The sequence below is a fragment of the Cajanus cajan genome, chromosome 7, assembly GCF_000230855.2.
Source record: "Cajanus cajan strain Asha chromosome 7, NIPB_CcT2T_4, whole genome shotgun sequence".
Taxonomy (NCBI): Eukaryota; Viridiplantae; Streptophyta; class Magnoliopsida; order Fabales; family Fabaceae; genus Cajanus; species Cajanus cajan.
This window is the reverse complement of record NC_138523.1, coordinates 60260927-60285651: the sequence shown is the minus strand read 5'-3', so window position 1 is coordinate 60285651 and position 24725 is coordinate 60260927. Positions and strand designations below refer to the sequence as shown.

Genomic DNA, 24725 nt, shown 5'->3' with positions numbered 1-24725 from the left:
TGTCATGCATACTTTTTGCAACATTAAAAAGATTCTTTATTACGAACTTTATAATTGTGATACTTCTTTGTTCTATCTATTTCTTTTTTTTTTTTTACATTCTCAGTTGACTTTTTGTTCACTTAAAAACTTTTTGTTCTCAAAGAATAAGTTCAGCATTATCAACATTCTCATTAATCTCAACTTGAATGTGATATCTACAAAGTAATATTTAAAATAAACATGTTATTATTCTTCTATAGTGAAATTTTAAAATAATAAATATATAATTTATTTAAACACATAATTAATAGGTCAAGACAATTATGAAATACTAAATTATTCATTAGAAGGAGTTATATTGCGTGACTTAATTTTTTTTTGTATCTAGAAGTTCATCATGCGTTTTTTTTAGTATCAGTTTACCTTGAAACAACAATAATTGATCCTTTATCATAAGTTCATAACATTGTTTGCATTTGGGTATATTAAAGTCAAAGTCAAAGTCAATTTTTTCTTTTTTGCATATGTAGTATCCTAGGTACCATCAATCATATGTTGTTAATACACAATAATACACATTCCAAATGTCAACCTAAATCACAATAATACACATTTAATACATTAAATTATGATAAAAATGAATATAAATAAGAATCTATATGTAATGATAATGATTGCACCTCTTTTAATTGTTTGATCTCTGCTATTGTTTTTCTATTGGTTGAATTCAACCAATCCCCTATAACTCTAAATATAGTGCTCATCGACAGATTAGTAGATTTCAATCTACTATAAAAAAATAAAATAAAATAATAAGGTTAACAAAGAATCGGTGTATTAGTAGTACTAATTTTTTTAAAAAAATTATGTAAGAATTCATAAATATGTATGACATACCTTTAAAAAAAAAAATCAGCAATTTCTTAAATTTGATAACTCAAGATTTCCTACACAAAATTTGAAAACAAAACAAAATCTCACAAGGACAAAATATTTGAATTAGATAAACTTAAAATTTTTATTAGTGAAATTTATTTAAAAAGTCATCATATGTTTTTTTGTGATTATAACTGTAATGATCATATTTGATATGAAAGTATAACATGATTAAGTAGGACAATTCATACAGTTGGAAGATAGTCACTTTAGGGGTGGCTAAATTTTTATTAATGTCTACTCTTATATAATTAGGCCTTATATAGATATCAACTAGTGTTTAGATTTATTTTGCATTTAGTATTGTATTTGTATATATATATATATATATATATATATATCATGTATGTACTATAATGTATTATAAACTATAATTTTGATGCATGTTGTTTAATTTTTTGCAATATAATAAATGTTCAGTAACAAGTATAAATGACTTGTCAGGTTGTTACGATGTTATAAAACTATGCCAATAATTTTTCACCTCGTTAAAACAAAATATGCAAGAGGCGAGACAAAATATACTTCTACTTTGCAATTTGTTACATGTCGATAACATATGTTTACTTTAAGAGACATTTAAAGCTTCTAAATTATATTTTTATCATGGTCAATTTTCATATTTTTATGATTATCATTTTGATCTATGTAAGGCTTGTAAGTTGTTATCAAATATTTCCATTGTATATATCCTATTTTATGATAAATTTTAAATTGATCTGTATGAAAATAATAGGCATATATTAAAGAAGTGAATATTCAACCGTTGTGAGTGATTATTAAGAGAGAATAAAAAGTCATCAATTTTTAACATCAAAAAATATAATGACTCACTAAAAAATATAGAGAAAAAATAATTACATTATGATAGGTAATAAATTTATTTATAATTATAATAGGTAATAGATTTATTTATAACAGGTAATACATCTATACATAAGAATAATATATATAAAAAAGAAAATAGAAACGGCGTCGTCTGTCTGACCTCTGGATCCTCGAAATCCCGATCGAGTCTTCCTCTGGAAATCTGAAACGAAGGAAACAAGAGAAGCAGAAAGAGAGAGATGGTGAGTGTTTATTCCGATTCCCCTTGACCTTCTTTTCCAAACCCTAAATTTGTTCCCTCGCTCGCTCTTCCGTTCCCAATTTCAAAACTCCGACTCGGAGTGGCAGAGAACGAACATGTCGTCGTGGCTGAGATCTGCGGTCAACAAAGCCGTCGAGGCCGGCAACAAGAACAACCTCACTCGCACCGTCAAAAACTACGCCGACACCGTCGTTCAGCACGCTGGCCAAGCCGTCGCCGAGGGCGCCAAACTCCTTCAGGATCGCATTGTAAATTCCCCTTTCATCTTCTCACACACACCACCTTCCGTTTTTCAATTACGACAATAATAAATAATTGCATCAGTTTCAGTTTTTATTTCTATTCACTACACCGAAACCAATAGCCATCCTCTCTGTGTGTGTAGTTACCATTATTAGGGTTTGTAAACGTTTTGATACGAGAATGCGAATTTGGTACTATGTTGTGCTGTGTGTACCGTGCAGAATGCTCGGAATTACAGAAGTGTTGCGCAGACCATTAAAAGGTTGGAAGAAGCTGCTGTCTCTTACAGGGGACCTGAGAGAGTGCAGTTGCTTAGGAGATGGGTGGCTGTGCTTCACGAGATTCAGAAGTTGTCTGAAGCGTCATTGGCTGAAGGTAAAGAGAGGACTCTCGAGCAGCACCTTGCAGTTGAAGAAGCCAAGGAGAACCCAGGGAGACCATCTCAGGTTACCATTAGAATTTAAAAGCTCTCCCTGTTCCTATGTACTGCACTTTGCTATCACTGGTTTTTAATTTGTACTCTACCAGGAGATTTGGTTATACTACCTTTAATCACTAGGCTGTCTGAGAAATTTGAGAAATGCTAGGAATAATCTTTCTAACAGAGTCTTCACTATTTGCCGTAATTTACTGAAAATTACAAAAATAGTATAGTCTCACTCCTTATTTAATGAATCTTACTCATGATTTTTTTTTTTAACAAGATTTAGCCAATAGTAGAGAATGTGTTAACAGGAGTGTTTAAAGATTGTGTTGCTAGGGTACTCCTGAAATCATGGCGTATTGAAGCCATTCTCACACTTTCTACTCTGCCCTAGTGAAGTCTAGGCTACTTCAGTAGCTTTTGTTGTTTGTTTTCCCTCTACTATGTATTTTTTAGTTTTGGATTATAATAGATTACAGGAGGACCTTTTCTCTGTTGATCAGTATTATATAAAATATCATTAGTCAGACCTTCTTTAACTGTCCACTCTGTGAAGCCATTATATTATATTAGGAAGTATTATTTATGAGTTTCTTCTTTGGTAGCTAATTATGTTTATGGTTACAGATAGCTGATCCTTAAGTTTTTAAGTTGCTAATTTTGTCCTTGAAATAGTGATCATTATGGCATCCTTTTACCTTAGCTGTTTGTGTTTGTTATTCTACTGTTTCTTTTCAGATTCTTTATTACGATTCTGATGTTGGAGGTGAACCATTGAATTTTCGTGATGTTTTTCTTCAAAGTCAGGCATTGGAGGGTATAACATTATCCATGGTATGTTTGATTAATGTTAATTATTATGTATAAATATGCTGAGCTTCCCATGATATATTGGTACGTAATTTTATAATGTAATCATCTATGGTTTGCTCTATAAACATAAATCTGTAGTGTTTTAAAATGTCTTGGAAAAATGGGTGCAAAAAGAAAAGCTTGTTTCAAGTGTACTTGTGAAGTGAGACATGACATTAGCTTGGTGAAAGCCCAAGATGCAAACTTGAGATTGATTGTCTCAGACTGAAGTATGTATACATATGCAGTTTTAGTGTTATGTTTTTTATTATTTAAATCTAGTATTCATAGCTGAACCATATATGTCCAAAACATTAATTGAATGTAAAAATAAATATAATCACTTTTTTTTTTCCCCATAACTTAAGGGTTAATAACCTCTTGCGAATATTCCATCAAAATTGTATTTGAATTTAATTTAATTTCTATGTACTATATCAGTGTAAAACTTTTTGCACTATCAACCAATAAAAAATCATGGTAGGTATGACTTTAAAGATAATTATTGTAAAAGTCAACAAACTCATTATATATGGTACTCTGTTGGTGGATGTCAGTGTAAAAACCCTTTATATGTGCATATACTATACACTCAGTATATTTTGATCTGGTTAAATATACCTTGTTCCTTTGTTTTTCTTTGGTGTATGCAGCTTTATGTTCTACCATTATCATTAAATTGGTAAAAGAATATCATTCTGGATAAGTCAAATTGTTTGTTTTTGCTGATAATGGAGGTTAACCGCAGGGTTAACTCTTTTCTATTCCTCAGATTATTCATGCTCCTAATGAGGAAGAGGTTTCCCTACTCCTGGAGATGTTTGGGTGAGTTTATTACTTATATTGCCTTTATTTTTTTAAATATAAATTAAAAGACAAATTATAAGGTGAATACTAAATAGTTACTTTAAATGGATAAGCAGTTTAGATTTTTGGATAAAATAAAAAGGGGCAAAAAGGTCCGAATGAAAAAGGAAACCAAAACGGTTACTAAAAAGGATATTCCTTATATATTTTCCCATCATGACTCCTTGGATTTTGTGTTTATGAATATGACATCTGAGTGTAGCTCCTCCAGGATATGAAACCCTTTGGTGCAGTTTTATAATTGCAGTTCCACTCAAGATACATCTAATCATATTTTCCTCATCCTTATTTATATAGACTTTGTCTCACTGGAGGAAAAGAAGTTCATGATGCCATAGTAAGCAGCTTGCAAGATTTAGCAACTGCCTTTTCAAACTATGAAGATGAAGTACTGGTAAGGTTGACCTTGACATCACTCATAACTATAGATAGATATATTCTATCCATAGATAGATGTATTCTTCACTAGTAATGCTTCCTGTGTTTTCTCCTCTCTTTGATTAATTGTATTTTTGGAGTAAGTTGTGACTTCTAAAAATCTTTGATGGTTGTTTGATGCATTGACCATTCATTGATAATCAATATTTACATTCACACTGAAGTTTCAATTTTGAGAATGCACATTTTTAATACATGGAGTAGCATTTTCCTTAACTAAGTTTTTAGTTTTGATTTTAAACATGAAATCTGAAATGAGGAAGTTAAGTTTATGTTATACAAAAGACTACTAAAATAAAAAAATAAATTATCTGGAAGCATTCTATCTAAAATTTTATATTAGTGATGTTAACCGTTAAGAACTTCCTGATATATCTTTTTAAAACTTAGGGACTGTGATTTAATCTATGATTTATGCTGATATTTTATAACTTTTTAGAATGGAGAAAATGGGATAAACATCATAATTTTATAACTCCTATTATGGATTTTTAATATGTCATAATTTTGTGTAGAGAGAATTGAGATACCAATCAACAACTAATATCTGAATTTAAAATGTGACGTGTGCTCAATGATATCTATTATCTCTGAAGAATAGTTGTAAAGTTGAAAGTAATAACTCATTTTTTGATCTTAAGAGGTTACTTGGTCTTATTAAAGTGCTCAATGAAAAAGGTAATTAAAGTGCTCATTTATTTTTTTATCTTAAAAGTCCCCTTTAGACAACTCAGTATATAGACTTGTGAGACATGCAAGGAGAGTTTGTGGGCCGCAATGCCCTTGCTCCCTTTTTCATCTACCCTCTCTCCACAAAGCCTCCAATTTATTCTTTTAAAGCCAATCAGTGGTGGGCTCTCCTGTGTTCTTTTATGCATTCAGTGATATTGTTATATGTTTACATTGTTCTTTAGGTGAAGCGAGAGGAATTGCTTCAGTTTGCACAAGGTGCCATCACTGGGTTGAAAATCAATTCCGATCTTGGAAGGTCAGTGTGAATCAATGAGTTTTCATTGCCATTTTCTTCATACCATCTTTGCTTGACACTCATGTGTTGAGATTAAATCTGAAGTTTAGATTCCAGCATCTGTAAATTGTGTTGTGATGAACTGTTTATGTATTTGGTTATTAGCCTTTCTCTGAATGGTATGTAGCTTCGATCTTATATGATGCATGTATAATTTGAAGGCAGCATTTCAACAGTAACTTTGGGTGGAAAATGTCTTTTCCTATTTCAGTGCCGATTTCTTGCTTGCTTGTTGATGGTGGGATTGTAATCTTGTACTCCAGCATCAGGCCTCCATTATGTTTGCTTTAGGACAGTAGGCAATCAAATGTCAAAAATAGGGATGTGCTGAGAACTTTTTTATTTTATTTTATTTTATTTATTTATAAATTTTTGTTTAATGGAAATACTTTATTAGTAGAGATAAAAATGATTACAACAAAGGAGGGTGATACCACATCATCCTGAATAGAAAAAGAAACTGAAAGCAAACAGTGAGCCTTGAGAGATTAAACACTGCAATAAAGGTGAAGCTGTCCAAAATGTATGTACATCACTCAATCCATATTCCATAGAATTGTCGTGTAGGTGTGGCTACTGGGGCAGGGACAGAGTCACTTAGATTTGATGCAGAGCACGGATTTTGTTTTTTAGTGAATGAACAAGTACTAAAAATTAACTAGTATTAACCAAAAAAAGATGATTGGATGAATAATTGTTTGGTCATTCACATTGAGAAAGATATATTTATTGGCATTGGCATCGTCAAAGAGCTTATTGTTCAAAGATTTCACAACAGTGAATCATTCTTTTTTCCCATGCTAGTTATAAATAAAGATCCATTTTAAAGTTGCTTCTATTGATAATATCTCAGAATCTTATCAAATGCCTAATATTAAACATGACTTGTTGTTTCGTTTGGATCAAGTTGAAATATTTCACTTTGCATGTGAATTATTAAAAAACTTTTGAAATGTTTCATTTATCATGTACTTGTTTCTTGTTAGATATTAACTTTTTAGTTGTTATCACCAGATCCATGTTTTCTGTGATAATATAAAGTTAGAACTAAGTTGCAATCTACCTCACTTCATCTTGTTTTGCTTTCTGGCTGCAGAATAGATGCTGAAGCCTTTAGTCTTAAGAAAAAGCTCACCGAGATAACAACTTCAGAGGGGCCTGTAAGCAAAGTTGATTATAAAGCTGCTGAGGAAACAACAGCAACGTTAGAGGTTTGTTTCTGTCATAACTTCCTCCATGAAACTTTTTTGTTGTGTCAATAATGAATTTTTGCTATGTGACTAGTGTAAAAATACATATATGGGAGAAGTTTATTTGAGTTAGCCTTCCTCTATGCCGTGGAATAAGATGTTTTACTAGTCAAAGTTGCTGCATGCATTCACACTTATTCTCATAATCATATTTTCAACCGTTATTTGAGGAATAGATGTCACTAGACTGTAAATTCCCGGGCTCTTTTGTGAATTCCATGGGAGATTTTAACTTCTCTCTCCATCACTCCTCACCCCTCAACAAAAACATAACATTTATCAAATGCAACTTTTTATCCTTTTAAATATTTTCTGTTTTGAATTTTGAAGCTTTACAGCAATTGATTATTAATTGAATCTGACAACCTGTGTTGCTTTCATACCTTTCTGCTTGAACTTCTTTAGTTTTACTTACCAACCATCATGCAAGTTTAGGCTTCAGAGATCCATCCTAAAGTAAATTCCAAGAACTAAATGTTTTGAACTGTGAGATCAATGTTTAGAAGAGAGTCAAGCATTGCAGCTGAGAGATTGATTGATATAATACAGATTTATTTATAATTATTTAATATATTTATATAGACCTTTCTGTGTTTAAGAATGGATTATAACCAACCAATCATTTTGCAGGCTTTGAAAATTGCCCTTGCTCAGATTAGAATCTGTTCCAGACTTGAAGCATTATTGCTGAAGAAAAAAAATTTAAGCAATGGAGACTCTCCTGAAATTCATTCTCAAAAGGTATGATTCTTTCCTTTACGAGTTTCTTTGGGAAGGGTAGAAGGAAGGAGAGGTTCAAATTATATTTCCTTGTATGAAAAAACTAATTTTTTGGACCAATTAAAATAAGAATGGTTTACCTCATGTCCACCAAAATAAAATTCAGTTACTCAAAAAATGGAGAGATATTGAGAAGGAAATTAGAATTTTTTTGTAACATTTCTATTTTTCACAATTACCCTTTTCTGGTTGTCAATTATAATAACACACTATTTTTCACAATAGAACTACTTGGTGCATAGTTTTGATTCAACTATTTTGAGCGAATATGAGATTGGTAGAACTTACATCTGGGGTTATTCAGTTTTGTTAATATTGTTAGTTTTATTGTAATGTTCTGAATGAATGTAATTCTGTTGTATGTCTATTATTTTGTCTTTATTTGTTGGTTAATACTATTTTCTATCCGTAGCAATACTTTTGTGTTTTTAAGTAGGTTGATAAGCTGAAGGTTTTAACGGAATCTCTTGCCAACTCTGCTGCAAAAGCTGAAAAGCGTATTTTAGATAACAGGTAGCCTGTCAAATTATGTACTTTTCTGTTATACTACTCTCAATTTTTTTGTAATCTGAATTCGTATTTTTATACTCACCAGAGGAAGAGTTTTTGTTGAAAGCATTATATTTAGCATTCTGATTAAAACATTAGATTTCTTTTTCAGTTTCTGATCAATAAATCAGTTTTATTTTAAAATGGGCCCAATATGCTAGCAGTATGCCTTTCTCTCCAGAAATTGTAGGGGTGGTGGTATCATTCATAACTCACTAGACATTATTTTACAATGTAGCATTTATATGCTTCTACAAATTCAGAGTTTTGTAAATCTGCTTTAGTTGCGGTCACTCCTAGCCCACCTTAGTTAGAGCTTATAAAGTTTAGGGTTTAGGTTCTGTTTGACCTTTTTTCCCTTCTGTTTCTGACAATAGATTGTAAATGATTTGGCTCTGCTAAAATCCTATTCTATTCCTGAGAAAAATTCCAGTAGGTCCACCAAGTATTCAAATTGACAAGATTATAAAAATATTTGGAATTTTTGTTGTTAGAAATTATTTTGCTATATGAGTTCGTGTCTGTTGGATTGTGCTGCTTGCATCTTTTGAGTCTATAGGGGTGAAACTGACCTGTGATTAACGGAGGCATAGTTGCCCCTCCACACTATTGAGAGAACCGGTCTGAAGAGGTTCCATTGTTTTGGCTCAAAATGATTGGCTTATTCTTGAAATTCAAAGATTGGTTGGTACCGACTGTTCTGTTCAATCATGTCTGTCGGTGGGCAATACAGATGACTACTGATTTTTTATTCTAAAGTGCAAGCAAAGGAGCCAATTTAATGAAATATTATTCAATACTTTGCTTCCGATAATGAGCACTAAAACATATTTCCTCTCTCTAATTTGATAGACTACAAAAAGAGGAGGCATTAAAAGTTCGAGTGACTAAAGATGGTGAAGCTAGTGAAAAGGAGAAGGTAATGTGTTCAACTAGGCATCATTATATTTATTGTCAATTATCACTAGTCTGTATTAGATGATAAATTTATTATATTTTTCAAATGGCATTTGTATTTCATGGTTGTCCTCTAGGATGTTTGTTGCTATGTATGTTAATCTTCCGATGTATTAAAATACTGTATGGACAATATGACCAACCCTTACAAGGGCATGTTTGGTTATTACCATCAGAAGTTGTTATATGTAGCTTCCTTTATCATCTTTATATTTTTGTTCTGTTATTGTAGTTTAGACAAGATGAAGTTTTCCAGAATGTGTTAATAATTTGCACTCATCACTTAGGTTTTATTTCTCATATTTGTTGTTTTTTATGCATTTATATATGATATTAATATAGAAGGTTTGATCACTGTGCAAGATACATAATATTGCTTTCAATTGGTTCACTGTTATTTGGGGGCAAAGTGGTTGATGTTCAATTTCTTTGTGCACATAGGAGCAAAGACCACGCTGAAATAATATACATCTGTCTGAGTACCAAGTCTTCCATCTGTTGTAGGGAGGCAATTGATTTTTCTTTCTCTCTTATTTTCAGGAACTGGCAGCTGAGATATCTGAACTGCAACGCAAAAAAGAAGATCTTGAAGCTGAATTGAAAAAGGTATCCACCATATTTGTTTGGGGGAAGGGGGAGAGTGGTCGTGTTGATAATAATATTTGCTCGAAGAAATAGGGTTATTTATTATTCGCTTCATTTTTACTACCATATGATGTGTCTTTTTGCAACCTAGTCTTCTTTTCTACATCCTTGTTGATAAAGCATTGATGTTATTTAAGATAACCTTGTATTGCCAGGTATCAACTTTTAACATATATAAGATTCTATAGACATGAAAGTTAAATTTTGTTCTTCCTGTCAACTGCTAATTTCCACAAATAGTTTATTTTATTGTCAAAATGACTCCTCACTTTAATAATCTTGGGATGCTGTTGGTTGAGCAGGTCGAGTGTTGAAATCTCTCTTAACTAAATTTTTAAATAATTCAACCTGGCTTCTGAGGTGTAGGTTAACACTACTTTGGCTGCTGCTCAAGCTCGACTATGGAATGTGAGGGAAGAGAGAGACCAGTTTGAGGAAGCAAACAATCAGATAGTTGAGCACCTGAAGATAAAGGTTTGAGGACCTATTTTTCCTTCCTGTGTATCATTAAATCAATGTTCCTAAATAGTGTTACTCTCAACATCCAGTTGTCTGAAATTTTGATTTGACCTTGATTGACAGGAAGTTGAACTTTCAAAATCAATTAGCTCATGTAGGGCCGAAGCTGATGTTATCAAAACCTGGATTAATTTTCTGGAAGATACTTGGGTTCTTCAGCGGTCAAATGCAGAAATTAATGACAAGCAGGTCAAGTATGTAATTGAACTTATGTAATGATTTATGTGTTGATGCTTATAGTAATATAGTCTAATTTGAGTAGCAAAAACTAAAGTTTAGAAGTGTGTGTTAGATTAGGTTGATGTCAAACTTTGAATATATTCAGAGTTGACAATATCCTTCAACCAGAAATCTAGAAATTATACTTATTCTGCCATTTTTCTTTTATTTTTCATGAATTTGTATTTTCACTAATCTTTATATTTTTAAAGTGATGAATTGGAGAGACATGAGGACTACTTTGTGAACTTGGCCATTCAACTTCTTACTGCTTACCAGGTACTTATTGCCCTTTGCTGATTCAAATAATGGATGTATAATGGCAGACTCCTTTTTCCTTCCCTCCATTTTTTTTCCCATTGATAGTATGAGTTGCTATATTGTGTGCAGAAAGAGTTAGAGCCTTGTATTAACCATATTGGAACATTTGTCACGAACCTCAAGAATTTAAGTCAGAGGTAATACCTTTTTTAGGAGCATTTGTTTGGAAATTTCTTTGAGAATACATATTTTCACAAAATCAACACACAAAAATTAAGATTTTTTTTCCCGAAAAATGAACAGGTAATGAGGTAATCAAATGTTTGGTATTTTCATTTATACTTAAAGCACCAGACTTTAATTTTAAAAATATACATGTGCGTGCCCATAAATCTATGGTTAGTTGTTTATCTACTCCAATTTTCTTGAGGATACAGGTTAGAAAAGACATCAAGTGCACATAGTGAGGATTCAGAAGTATTAAGTCCAAGGAGAAATCTCGAGGAGGAATATTTGAGCTATGAGGCCAAGGTATATATTCAATATTGATTAATTTGAATTTATTCTTTTTATGTTTTGGGTAATATTTTTTCTTGGATTGTGCAAGTGCTTGCTGTCCAGAATTTGATATTTGACTGAGCATAGTAGCATTATGTGATCCATGTAACTGACTTCATCTAGTGGAATAAGACTATTATTGCTATAGCTGCTGAAATGTATGCTTTGTCCATGAATCAAAGTAATGGAATAGTGCTATGATTTGATTGGATTTATTGATGGTTTTCTTTCACTGTTTCAGATTATTACCACCTTCAGTGTAGTGGATAACATGAAACAGCAGTTTTACGCTCAACACGGAAGAATTTCCAGGTTTTCTTTAGTAACTTGTGCTTTGTACAGTTGATTGATAAGTTCAAAATAAATATAATGTGCAAATCCAGCCGTAAATCATCGGAATTTTTCTAACTGGTTTTGACTAACACCTGATACAAACCATTTTGTTCTCTTCCTGTGAAGAACATTTTATTATTTACTGAAATGTAATAGGCTGTCATAAATTCCATTTCCTTGTACAGAAATTAGCATTTCCATAAGCACTCTTAAGAGAGAAAAAATGAATTTAGTTTTCCAAAAGCCAAAATTAGCTTATGCACAAGCTAATTTCAAGGTGCTCTCTCATATTAGTTTCTTTAAAATGTTTTTTAATTTGTTCATAAACTAATTTTAACTTATGAAAAAACTAATTTTATTTTTCCTTATTTCTTCTGCTAGAAGTACTTTGGAAAAGTTTATCCAAACAAACTTTTTTTATTTGTCGGTGCTTATTGGGCTCATGAATGCAGGAAAGATGAAGACAGAGTTAAAGAGCTGTTTGATGTCATTGAAAAGTTAAGAACTCAATTTGAGTCTATTGAGAGACCGATTCTAGAAATAGAGAGCCCTGCAAAGGTTGAAACACCGCCTCCTGAAAAGTCCGATGGTACTCCATCACTTTCTGTTCCAGCTCAAGGTGCGGAGCATTCAAAGCCAGAGACGGTTGAAAAGCCAAAATCACCTTCAGCTAAGGAGCCAAAATCACCTTCAGTTAAGGAGCCAAAATCACCTTCAGTTAAGGCAGACCAGATATTGGATCATGAAGCTGAATTAGCTAAGCTGGAATCCGAGTTTGGGAATGTTAGTCAGGATTATTCAGGAGAGGAAATTGGTGATTGGGAATTCGACGAGCTTGAAAGAGAATTGGCTTCTGGTGATTCAGCAAACAAGTAGTTAGGTCAATCTTATTTGAGTAATTAATGCTTGCTGTTGTATTTTTATAATGAAGCAAGTGCAAGTATCATAAATTTGTAAGCCATTGGTCGGCCGTTTATGAAGCTTCAATTTGGTTCAGATGCCTTTGAATTTGTAAACATTACGAAGCATAATATCTTTATTCTTCTGTAAATTAATGAGTTTGTTTGTAACACATCGCAGACCAGTCAACAAAAGATTCGAAATGTTCAGGGTGGTTGTAAATTTTGAACTCGGGATGATTTTGGTGCGCATAGATGAGACCGTAAGCCGAATTCTTGCTTGTTTAGATGATCAAGGAAGAAAAATAGGGAGGGAAGGAACAAGAAACAAATAAATATGAATAGAAGTAAAAGAAAGAGTTAAAAATAAATTAGCTAAAAATTTTAATTTCACTATTATTTTATATTAATTAAAAAAGTTTTGCTAAAAAAGTTAATCTTTTACTATATTTTTTAAGATAAAATCACGTATTTGTTGTAAAAAAAAATATTTTCAATATCTCTTTTTAGAATAAATAATGAAAATTTGGTATTTCTGTCTTTCTTCTATTCTTCTCTTATTTTTCCTCACCATTTATACTTGAATAAACAGGATTAATATACCCCAATATTGTTAATTTTGTCATAGTGATTCGTAAAACGATTCATGGATTTAGTATGGGTGGTATATTAATTTGATTGGGAAAGAAAGAAGACTATTGGTATAACAAGGAAATAGTAGTATTTTTGAATCTGATCCCTTGTGGCAACCAAAATTGTGAAAGTAGTTTTAAGTTTTAATTGATAGGTATGCAGACATAATACAAAAGACACTGCTTGACAACCTAACTTGGCGACAAATTGGGTATGAAAATAAGGTGGGCATGGACAGAAAGAAGGAAACATTTAGTGGTGTTTTCTGAGAAAAAAACAATCTCGAAGAAATTGCACATTTGGGGAAAAAAGAGGAAAAGTTAAGAGCTTATGTGACTAAAAAATGGAAAAGGGAAAGGGATGGTAAACCCAAAAGTAGGTAGGAGTGTGACAAACAAACTCTCGAGCTTTGCAGGCATTCCGGTCTTAGTCTCTTCTCCCACCACTATTTGTCGGTACTTTATTCAGTTACAACTTACAACACGCCTTCATTTTCCAAAATCAAATTAATAAACACCTAAGTGGATTAGTTAGCCATATACAAAGAAGACAGGAATAATCATAAATGAATGAAAAAGATGCCCATGTTTTGCATCCGTGTACACCAAAAGGTTTGGCAGGGCTTTTCTCGTGTGCAATTATGTTAAAACAAAGGCAGCAGTCCAATTAAAAGTGCAAGATTGTAACCTGTTCATGAGCTCAACTGTTTCTTAATCAATTGCCCCACGTATTCCCCTTTCCCTAATCATATTCATTTAAGTGCACAGCACAATCATAAGTACTAACATGAATTCCAATGTGCATGCCGTGACACATATATTGTTCACATACCAATTTGCTTGCATGGCAAATTCTTTAGTGTTACACAAGATTCCAAATTTCTTTCTTTTAAGGCGAGTCTATACCTTAGCCTATGTCTAGTTAGTAAGTAATCAAATCAATGGTTACCAATCATCATGTAATATTTTGCTTCTACCTTGCCATTGTACAAGACTACCTGAGCCTGTGAACCACATTGAGACACTGCAGTTTTTGGTCAATTTCTCTGCATTATTGATTCCACGAGGAAACAAAATAATGGAAATCATGTCATGCTAGTTACCATTAGCAGCACAAGAAATTTAAAAGCAGCAATCCCAATGAGAAATAAGCCACAAAGTTTATGTTGGGTGGGTCAGTGATTCCCCCCATAAGAAAATCAATCAGGTTTTAATTTTACACTTGGATGCTCGCAGACAAACTCCTTCAATAATGACAAGACATGAAATAAAAAATAAAAGGCAAAATAGATTAGAATACCACTAATTCCAGGATACTGCTTTTTGAATATGTCATTTTATGCTCTTTCAAAAGCAGTACTAGTACTAAACTTCACTTTCCATAATAAAAGCTCAGCGACCATTAGCTGCTATCTCCTCATAGGAAGAACTCCAAAATATACCATAGTTGTGTGTATACCTGAGAGGCTGAAATGGCTACAACATTCTCAGCATGTGACCCTGCAGATGATGATTACATTGACATGGAAGTCAACTCATACTCCAACTTCTTCTGCCACTCGCATCCACAGCCTAGAGAATTTGAGTTCCAAATGTCCTCCATTGTTCAAGAGAAAGAACCAACAACCTCTCCAGCTGATGAGCTTTTCTACAAAGGAAAGCTCCTCCCTCTCCACCTTCCCCCTAGGTTACAAATGGTTGAAAAACTCCTTCAAAACTCCACCTCTCCTTTTGACAAGGAAAATGACATCTTTGAAGAGTTCTATAGCACTCCACTAGCCACTACCTACACAACACCAATTGCTGGCACCCCCTTTGAATCCTGCAACATCTCTCCATCTGATTCTTGCCAAGTTAGTAGAGAACTAAGCCCTGAAGAGTATTACAACCTTGACTACCAACCAGATACAAGTGGATTTGTTGCTGAAAACCAGAAGAAGTCATGGACCAAGAAACTGAAACAGTCTTCACTAGGTTCAAAGTTGAAGGCCTCAAGGGCTTATCTCAAGTCTTGGTTTGGAAAATCTGGTTGCTCATATGAAACCTATGCAACCTCAACAAAAGTTGCGGATGAAGGATCAGTTTCCAAAGCTAGGGAAAATTTAAACAAGCATGTGCAAGTGGCAAAGAAAAATCCATATGGCCAAATTCATAGGGACAGATATCAGTCCTCCAATTCTGTCATGAGAAGCTACAAAGAAAAAACCAGTGAGGATGGAAGTAACCAGCACAGGAGATCATTCTCAGTTGGCATCAAATTGCTTTCAGGGAACAAGTCATCATCATCTTCATCTGTGTTTGGCTCAACTTCATTTTCATTTTCAAACAAATCATATGGATGCCAAGCGCGCCAGCTTCTGAAAAGGTGCAGCAGTGCAAATTCAGAGATAGAAAATTCAATCCAGGGAGCAATTGCACACTGCAAGAAGTCTCAGCAAATGTTCTCTTCAAAGAAGAATGTAAGTGAAGTAGGAGTCTACTCAATGTCTGCATCTAGAACCTCAGTTTGTGAGGATCATGAGAGAGTGGAACTTTGGAGGGGCTGATAGGGAGTTAAAAAGTAGTTTTACTTATGTTGGTCTTCTTCACACATTGTCTTTTCCAATTCAAAAGTAACTTTGGTGAAAGATAGCTTCATTCACCAGTACTAATTTTAGAAACAGTCATGGTTGTCATGGATATTTAGACCAAAGCATCAGAATCTGGTAGAATTTTTTTCTACAAAAGATATTTGCTTTTGGTCCTTAACCAAATTATGATGAGTACAAAATGAGATTCTTCTGAAAATAAAAACCAACACTGTACTACTATCCACTTTCCAAGCCAAAACCTTCCCCCAATATTTCAAGAATCAATTGTGGATTAAAACAAGCAACACACTGAAGTTTTCATTTTAATTTGTTTTCAAATTTTGATCTGTGTTAAAAAAAACTGATTTGGTTTTTCTGCTGCTTGTAAATCAAGTGTAACAATTAATCAACTGTAAATATATATAAAGCATTTTCGTATGGATCTTAAAATATAAGGAACAGTGAAGAGAAGAGTAGATTAAACGTCTAACTTCTATAGATATCTCATTGCTTCTGAATGCTGTCAACTAGAATGGTGACAATGCTGTACGCACTATAAATGTCTGATACTTGATACTAATGATTTGATTCTGTTCTGTATAATTCCTTTTATCAATCATGAAAAGAAATTATTAGTGCAGGCATAGTACAAACATAATGAGTGTAAGAGTAATGTGGACATCAGAACCCAATTGTTGAAGTGGAAAGCATAATAATATGTACAACTACTAAACTGAGAACAGATACATTACAAGATTTTCTGATGCGGAAAAATTCAACTTAGAAAACAAATGTGAAAATTAGAGGTATATACTAATGCAACATGTCAAAGAATACAAATTTCAGTTTTGTGTTCAAATGATGGAAAGAAATAAAGAACACCAATCTTTTCATGTCATGTGCCAATGAATTGTAATTGTTTACCTGTCATGTTTGATAATCTAATTTGCCATTAAATTTATGAGCAATCTTTAATGAATAAATAAATATGATTGCCATACTCTAATTTTTTTTTTGAATAAATAAATGTGTTTTAAAATACATGTATTTTAGGTCTATTCTAATTATCAAATATGGAGGGTAACAATAATGATGATTGTAGAAGCCCACCTGTCGTCGTCCCTTGGCAACTACTATAAGGCATTTATATGCCTTGAATTCCTCTATGAAGAAAATTTCTTGATCATTAAAGTAAGCTTAATAGAAAAAGCTTGTGAGAGCAAGTGAGAAAGAAAAGAAAAAGAAAGAAGAGTCATGGGGAAGTAAACTTGATACGTAAAAGAGAATGTTAAAATAATCAGATTTGAAATATAAAAAAATCCTTCAGTGCAGACAAAGTGATGAACAGCTTTTCAGGTGGTTCTATTCTGATTTCTTTAAGTTATCAGATGTTTGGTAACTTTGTAGCCAGAGAGCTTGTCATACATATAATATGGCAATATTTTGAATTTTAATAAGGCAACTGCTTTGAACTTTGATTTTCTTCTCAAGGAGGGGTCCTCATAATTTACCACATTTTAAAAGAGATGCTTGTTGTGTGTCAACGTCATTGGAAAACATATTTACCAAGCACAATAAGCTATTATGACCTATTAACATGGTGAAGTATAGTTAATAGTTCGATAACAGATAACATTTATTGAGAGAGGTTAACCTGTTAAACATAACAAAGCTATTATTATCATTTTTTTTTACTTGAAGGTTGTGATCACCAGCCAACATAATCATCTTGTGACATTACAACCATCTGATTGAGCACGCGTAAGCTCTTATGATTTTGTCTAAATATTCATTGAAGAAAGAGAGAGCTAGATAGATAACCTTAAAGGAGCAACTAGATAGGTTTTTCTATAAATAAGGGCATTGAAAAAAAGAACATGCTGTTATAATGGCGGGATTCAAGGAAGGATCGTATCCCTTGTGGATCTATTACCTTGCATTTTAGTTGCACATGATCAACTCTAACTATTGCACTAAGGTTTCCCTCCCATTGAGATAACCTTATATCATAGTAGCTAATTACACGCTACAGCTGAGTAGCAGCTGTTCTCAGTGTGTGCAGATCTTTTCTATTACTAAACATTTTCTGTAAGAGAGAATAGTAAATACACTTCTTCCAATTCTTAATATAAACAAAAAAAAATTCGATTCACACTAATTAAGAAGGCTAGTTTACATCATTTTATTTTGTTAGTCTTGTTAACAATAATTTATTTTCTTAAACTAATTTTGACTTTGAAAATACAATCACAATTAAATGAATAAGTATTTTAGAAATAGGAGCATTAAATAGGATTAAATTAGTTGTGATTTACTTATATTTGAGATCAATAATCATGAAGTTTTTATTGCTTATATTCAAAACAAGAGCGAGTAACTCTTATGCGTATATCTCCCTCCACCAAATAATTTTCAGGTGCACATTCGTTTTGAATAGCAGCCATTTTGTTCATAATAACGGTCAAAAAAACAACTATACTTGCATTGCTTAGGGTTTTTTTTTTGAGGAGGGGGCAGGGTTAAAATTCCACATTTTCTTATGCATATTTTGCTTCTGATATCCTTCTTCCTTTACCATTCCATAAAAGGTTACTTATCTTTTGTCTTCGGTCGGAATCTTCAGACTCTGCAAGATTTTTTCTTTTCATTTTTCTTCCTTTAAACTTTTCAATTCACATTCAGCTAATTTTCATCTAATTTATTATGTTCTTTTACTATTAATTTCATCATCATGTTTATTATTATTATTATTTTTTTATTATTTCATTACTATGTTCCTATTACTTGTAAATAAACGGTGATTATGTATGTAAACTGTTGAATTATTTATTTATAATGATTTTCTTTAATTTTAAGTTATTTATTTAAGATTTATGTGTAATATAAATTACTTAATTTGTATTATAATATTTAAAATAACCATTGTCCTATAGCAGGCAGTTATTGGAGATGGACAACTATGCCAGGCAGCACAATTTTGAACAGGTCAACAAGAAAACCTCATTATAAAATTTCAATTATATCCTTATCTTTAAATTGCAACCGTTCATTCTCTATCACAAATTTATCAACAAATAAAATTATTATAATTAATACGTATTACTATTTCATACTCTTTCAGCACTATGTACCATGTAATGTGTTCATTAGGCACTATATAGTACAGATTATCATAAATAAACAGGGATGACAGGAATATTTTGACAATACATCAATACATAAATTGATAATTAAAGTAATGTTCGACATTCTTCTTTAAAATCACAACCTGGGATTAAGATATAAGTGCTTACTTAGGCCCTGCACTGCACCATTTAACAGTTACAGTGATGATAGAGCCTTCATTCCAATTTGTCAAAATCTTACAACAACAGCAGCAGCAGCTAAGCCTAAGAGAATAATAATCTGTACAATGTTACACCATATGCCGCATTAGAGGTTCACAGTGAATTCCCTGTCATCTTTCTCACAATTTGTTCTTCATGATCCCTGAAGGTTGCAGGTTCAATCAAAGGGCATATATCCGATCAACCTCGGAATTGGAGAATTCAGAATGATGCCATGAGTTAGATCCACTCCTCCTGGCTAGCTGCTTCTCCTTCTTCCTCATTGATCTGCTTCTCTTGGACCTCACTACATAGTAAGTCATAGTGCCAAGAACGCCAGATATGATCACCCCTCCAACTAATGTAACAAGAATTGCGGCCCACTCATTCCTCCTACCCACAACTATGTAAGAAGAGGCAATGAATGCCACTGAAGTACAGACAGAAGCCAACCACATGAGCTTGTTGATCACCTCCACTACCCTTTTCTCTGCTTTAGTTTCACCTCTAACCAAAGTAATTTGAACAACCACAACAGCCAAAGATGTGAAAAGTGCAATAGCGTTAAATACAAAGAAGATTCTAAAAGCAGCATAAGTTGCTACTACTGCTGAGCCGTCATCATGATCCCCACCAGGCACGGTGAATATAGCAGCAAAAGCAACTGTAGCAAACAACACAGCCACCACTGTCACTGAGTTTGTTGCATTGTTAATTCCTTCCCTGTGGAGTTTCCTAAGCTCTTTGGAAATATTATGAACATTTTTGTTGGTTCTCTTGGTTTGTTCAAGTTGGGTGTGGACATCTTTCTTAATTTGAGTAACGGTCTTCCTCAGTTCGTCCCTTGGTTGGTTGAGCTCATTAGCTCTGAGTGCTCCATATCGAGAAAGACAGTCCTTTATATCTGATGCCTCTTCAGAGAGTGGAAGGTTTTCGGCAATGTCAAGAGCTGTTTTGTGGTCTCTGGTCAACGCATTAACATTGGTGTCTGGCAGATGTAATAACTCGGTCACTATCTGCACAGGAAGTAGAGAAACCATAGTATTAGATTTTTCACTTGAGGTAACTATAATGAATGCTTAAAAATATACAAGGGGTTTGCATGTATGTATATCCAGAAAAACTCCAAAAACAAAAAGGGCCACAACTTCTGGACAATTAAGTTAAATAGTACCAATCAAGCAGCTTTATTTACATATTTAGTAGCATATGATAATGTTACTGCAAATGTTAAATTATCCCTTAGGGTTGATTTTAAGCATTTAAAAATGGTAAGCTTTTATCAGGAAAGAAAGCATTATTACATTGGCATCATAAAAGTGTAAAAAATATTTTCTTTTTGAATAAAAAGTTACCACCTTTAGATGCTTAAAATCAGCCTTAAGGACTGATGTTAACAAAACAGCACTATTTTTGTTAGTACCCCAGGGGCAATACCACAAGACCTGGATATTCTACTACTATGGTAGGGATAGGGCACATTTAGCCATGTGTTGTGAGCCACATTAGTTCAAGTAACTTAATTTACATGGCCTCATCTACATATGTATAGTGCTTGTAATGATGTGCAATTGTTGACATACCTCTACTCGCTTTTTCCTGGTTGCAACATGTAGCGCTGTGTTACCAAATTTGTCAGGAAGCATAACAATAGCAGCATCCGCCTCAAGAAGCAATTTCACCACATCACAACTCTGCCCTTTTACTGCCATATGCAATGCAGTTTGTCCTTTCTTGTCGGTCCTGCGAGCCAACTGTGGATCTTTACTGAGTAAGGCTTTCACAATCTCCACATGACCCTGACGAGCCGCTAAATGCAACGCATTTTTGCCATTGGATCTAGCAATCTCCAACAAGCTACGGTCCTTTGACAGAAGCTCATTCACCACTTCTGTGTGCCCTCTCGTTGCCGCAGTTATAAGCGGCGTGGAATTGGACGGACCAATTGTTCTGCTCAATCCCGTGTCATAATCTAGCAAAACCTGAACAATGGCTGCAAACCAAAACTCACCATGAATCACAAGAATTACAGAAAAACAAACACATTAAATTACATCAACACACAAAAACATCACATCACACACCAACAATTTGAAGCCACTCATCACAATGAATTACCCAAAAGCTGTCAAGCTCTAACAATCAGAACCCAAACAAACCAGCCATTCAGTTGTAAGAGAAACAAAGATCATTCTTTCACTTCATAACATCCCTACGAATTTGGTTCCTTAAAGTAAGAAAAAATACCAACGGTTCTTTCACTTCATTATAGTAAGAAAAAATATGCATTCATAAACTTATTTGTAAATTTAGTTGCAAGAGAATTTCGTCCCTTCACCTCATTAAACTAAGAAAAAATAAAGTAAAAAACCGCTGTCATTGATGACTGAAAATTCCACACATTCATAATTTATTACACATGTGCATGAAATACTTAAAGGATAATAAAATAGGACAAAATGAATTGAGCTTCTCCCATAAACTAAAATAGGCACTTCATCTTTTAGATAAGTTATCCAAACAAAGTCTTACTTTATTACTCTAAAAATGAGTTGCTCACTTCACTGCAGTCAAAATTCCTTTCCCATGCGTTAAACTATAACATCATAACATAACATATCATTAAAAAATTCCTCATATAACTATGATCCTGGTCGAATAAACTTCCCAACAAACATACGTAAAAGAATATAAATAAAGTTTCTTTTATAAGCTAAAAATGAACATATACACAAGTTAAAATTAGCTTATTTTCTTCTTGAATGAGTACCTATTGATAAGATTATCCAAGCAGTCCTAAGTAAGTAACAAATGCAAGTCCACGACAAGTAGCATAAGTTAGATTTTTTGTTAGTCCATGGACTTAATCTAACGCAATATCTCTGAAAGTTGACAACCAAGTACTAATCTTAGTTCATGCATAGCATAAGCTAATTTTATATTTATGAGAGAAACTTAATTCATTTAGTCTTCCTATATTCTTCTCCGAAGAGTACTTAATAAGAAATTTATCAAAACACAACCATCCTATTTTCTTCTTCTTCTTCTTCATCTCATCCAAAGACAACCTCACGAACTAAAGTAACACAAACAATAGAAGAGAATCGAAATAGAAGCTATACGGTGGTGTCCTTGGCTAGCTGCAATATGCAAAGGATCAAAACCGGATCGGTTCTTTTTGGAAACAGTCTGAGCAGTGGAATGGTTAAGCAATTCCTTGACCACATCCAGGTGTCCCCTCTCAGCGGCGGTGAACAAGGCGGTCTCGCCGAGCTCGTTCTCTTCGTTGACGAGGCAAGCGCGCACCTCCGCAATCTCCGCGTTCAGATCGCCGCCGTCGTCGCCGCCGAGAGTGCCCATGATCTGAGAATCGACGTCCAGGAGGATCTGCCTGACGGCGCCCACGTCGCCCCTCTGCGCCGCCAGGTGGAGCTCCGTGTCGTTGTGCCGCCCCGTCACCTGCTTCACGTACTTCTTCTTCCCCGCCTGGTCCATGCGCTTCCCCGAGTTCGACAGCACCAGCGCCGGCGCCGTCGCTGACGACGGCGACGGCGACGGGGATATCTCCGACAGAGGGTTCTGGGCCGCCGGTGGGGGGTCCTCCACTCCGGTTCCTGGCACACGACGGAAAAGGGTCATCGAAAAATGAAAACTTTAGAAGGATGGATCGGAAGAAAGAGAGTACCTGGTTGGGCTGAGGAGGAGGCCATGGTGAAGTGGAAGTGAAGGGTGATTGATGAGTGATGATTCTTATGGAAAGGAAAGGGAAAGGAAGAAGCAAGGAAAGTGTTGAAGAGAGATAAAGAAAAAAGGAAAGTTCAGAGAAACACAGTTGATGAGGAACACATTTTGGACTTTCCCTTTTCTTTTTCACACCTTTTTAGTTTTTTAAACAGCATGCACTCTAATTAATTAAGAGAAATATGAGTATCAATTAAGAGATAAATAATATAGGATATTTATTTTAATTAGTTAAAAAATATGTGGATATTAATTAGAAAAGAAAAGTAGTAGGAGAGTTTTAGAGAAAAAAATACAGTATATAAAAAGAATAAATTTATTATTACCAGTTAATTTTTTTTTTAATATTGACGAATTAGATAATTAGGTTATATATATAAACAGATGTAATATATACCAAACGAGTAATAACACTAAATAACAATTTATACATTTTTTTTTAATTTATTACTCTCTATTAGATTAATGTGAGGTGAAATGAATGTGTCCTTTAAAAAATGGAGTTTGAGGAGTGATCATTACAGGATTTATCAATGGGAGTCGGAGGAGTCTTTCGTTCTTTTTCATTTTTTGCTGAGAAGAAATTATTTTGACACATGCTTAATTCAGGAGTTGACGACACTTCCATGCTCACCGTTTGAAATAGAAGAAAAATAAATGTTTGAAACACGTGAAGAAGTCAATTTTTTTCTCAAAAAAGAGGGGGAAGAATGACGTAAAACAAACATTTAATTCCAAAAATTCTGTTTATCGACTTTACCTAATCATTATTTATTTATATCAGCCAACTAACAAATATAAATGAAATTTTATGAAGAGCTCTGTTTTTATTATATTAGTAATAAGCATGAATTATTAATGTTCCTATAAAATGTTTAAAGAGGTGTTAAGAACCTTCTACAAACAAATATAAATCTCATCTTTGATTAATAAACATTGCTACAACGTCCGAAAAATTAAAATATTAATATGTTTTAATAAATTTATTATAAAATAATTATTTAATTTAATATTTTATAATTTAAAATATTATTTTATTCATTCAGAATGATTTTCGGCGTACAGATTCGGAGGCTCAATCATTTTTCTTGATTAATTCAGTATTACAACATTCGATGAATTCGTCAGGATAAGACTACTGTAATAACCGAATGATTTGTTCTTCATTAATTTAAAAGAATTTTATTTATCTAATACAAATATTTGGGGGTAGATTTTTTAATTTTATCAATAATTATATAAATGTCGTCTAACTTTTACCTTACTTCATCTTCTTTAAAAAAAAAAAAAAAAACCACTGGTTCATATAACTTTAGAAATACAATCAATGTGAAGTTTATTTTCTATTAACGGTAAAATTAAAGTCACTTTTTATACTTGGGAACCCAAACCTGGTCTTTATTATTAATTTATTCAATATAAACTTATTTACCCACATTCTTTAACATGCTAACGGAATATGCACATTTGATAACCATACCAATTTTATATTGATAAATGTTAAGAATATATTCTTCAACACATTATTTTGGAGATATTCTACTCGATTAAAATTTATTAAAAATCATAATTTTATAGATGACATCTCTTATATAATGAAACTCTACTTGTTGCTTCCAAAACACCT

General features: G+C 33.2%; 3 protein-coding genes across 3 annotated transcripts; 2 read left to right on the top strand and 1 right to left on the bottom strand.

Moving 5' to 3' along the window:
• Positions 1-1885: 1885 nt before the first annotated feature.
• On the top strand, positions 1886-13002 carry LOC109789439 (uncharacterized). Its single transcript, XM_020348398.3, has 18 exons — positions 1886-2256; positions 2473-2697; positions 3414-3509; positions 4300-4352; positions 4692-4788; positions 5747-5820; positions 6956-7070; positions 7740-7850; positions 8326-8402; positions 9291-9357; positions 9936-10001; positions 10407-10514; positions 10623-10753; positions 10991-11057; positions 11169-11236; positions 11477-11570; positions 11839-11909; positions 12383-13002. Exons 1-18 carry the CDS (start codon positions 2104-2106, stop codon positions 12804-12806), a joined length of 2097 nt encoding a protein of 698 aa, XP_020203987.1. The 5' UTR covers positions 1886-2103; the 3' UTR covers positions 12807-13002.
• A 1607-nt stretch (positions 13003-14609) lies between these two features.
• Positions 14610-16271, top strand: LOC109813611 (putative membrane-associated kinase regulator 4). Its single transcript, XM_020377835.2, has one exon. It carries the CDS (start codon positions 14934-14936, stop codon positions 16005-16007), a length of 1074 nt encoding a protein of 357 aa, XP_020233424.1. The 5' UTR covers positions 14610-14933; the 3' UTR covers positions 16008-16271.
• A 2958-nt stretch (positions 16272-19229) lies between these two features.
• LOC109817342 (ankyrin repeat-containing protein ITN1) lies at positions 19230-23217 on the bottom strand. The gene is made up of 4 exons (XM_020382584.3): positions 23043-23217; positions 22480-22971; positions 20941-21350; positions 19230-20373 (listed from the first exon to the last, which is right to left on the bottom strand). The coding sequence occupies exons 1-4, from the start codon at positions 23065-23067 to the stop codon at positions 19540-19542; spliced, it is 1761 nt and encodes a 586-aa protein (XP_020238173.1). The 5' UTR covers positions 23068-23217; the 3' UTR covers positions 19230-19539.
• Between the last annotated feature and the right edge of the window lie 1508 nt (positions 23218-24725).

Coding starts and splice junctions, on each gene's coding strand:
- LOC109813611 (XM_020377835.2), top strand. CDS start 14,934: ATGGCTACAACATTCTCAGCATGTGACCCTGCAGATGATGATTACATT.
- LOC109789439 (XM_020348398.3), top strand. CDS start 2,104: ATGTCGTCGTGGCTGAGATCTGCGGTCAACAAAGCCGTCGAGGCCGGC. Junction 4,789..5,746: donor ACTATGAAGATGAAGTACTG/GTAAGGTTGACC, acceptor ATTGTTCTTTAG/GTGAAGCGAGAGGAATTGCT. Junction 11,910..12,382: donor CAACACGGAAGAATTTCCAG/GTTTTCTTTAGT, acceptor TCATGAATGCAG/GAAAGATGAAGACAGAGTTA.
- LOC109817342 (XM_020382584.3), bottom strand. CDS start 23,067: ATGGCCTCCTCCTCAGCCCAACCAG. Junction 22,972..23,042: donor CTCCTCCTCAGCCCAACCAG/GTACTCTCTTTC, acceptor GTCGTGTGCCAG/GAACCGGAGTGGAGGACCCC. Junction 20,374..20,940: donor CCAGGAAAAAGCGAGTAGAG/GTATGTCAACAA, acceptor CTTCCTGTGCAG/ATAGTGACCGAGTTATTACA.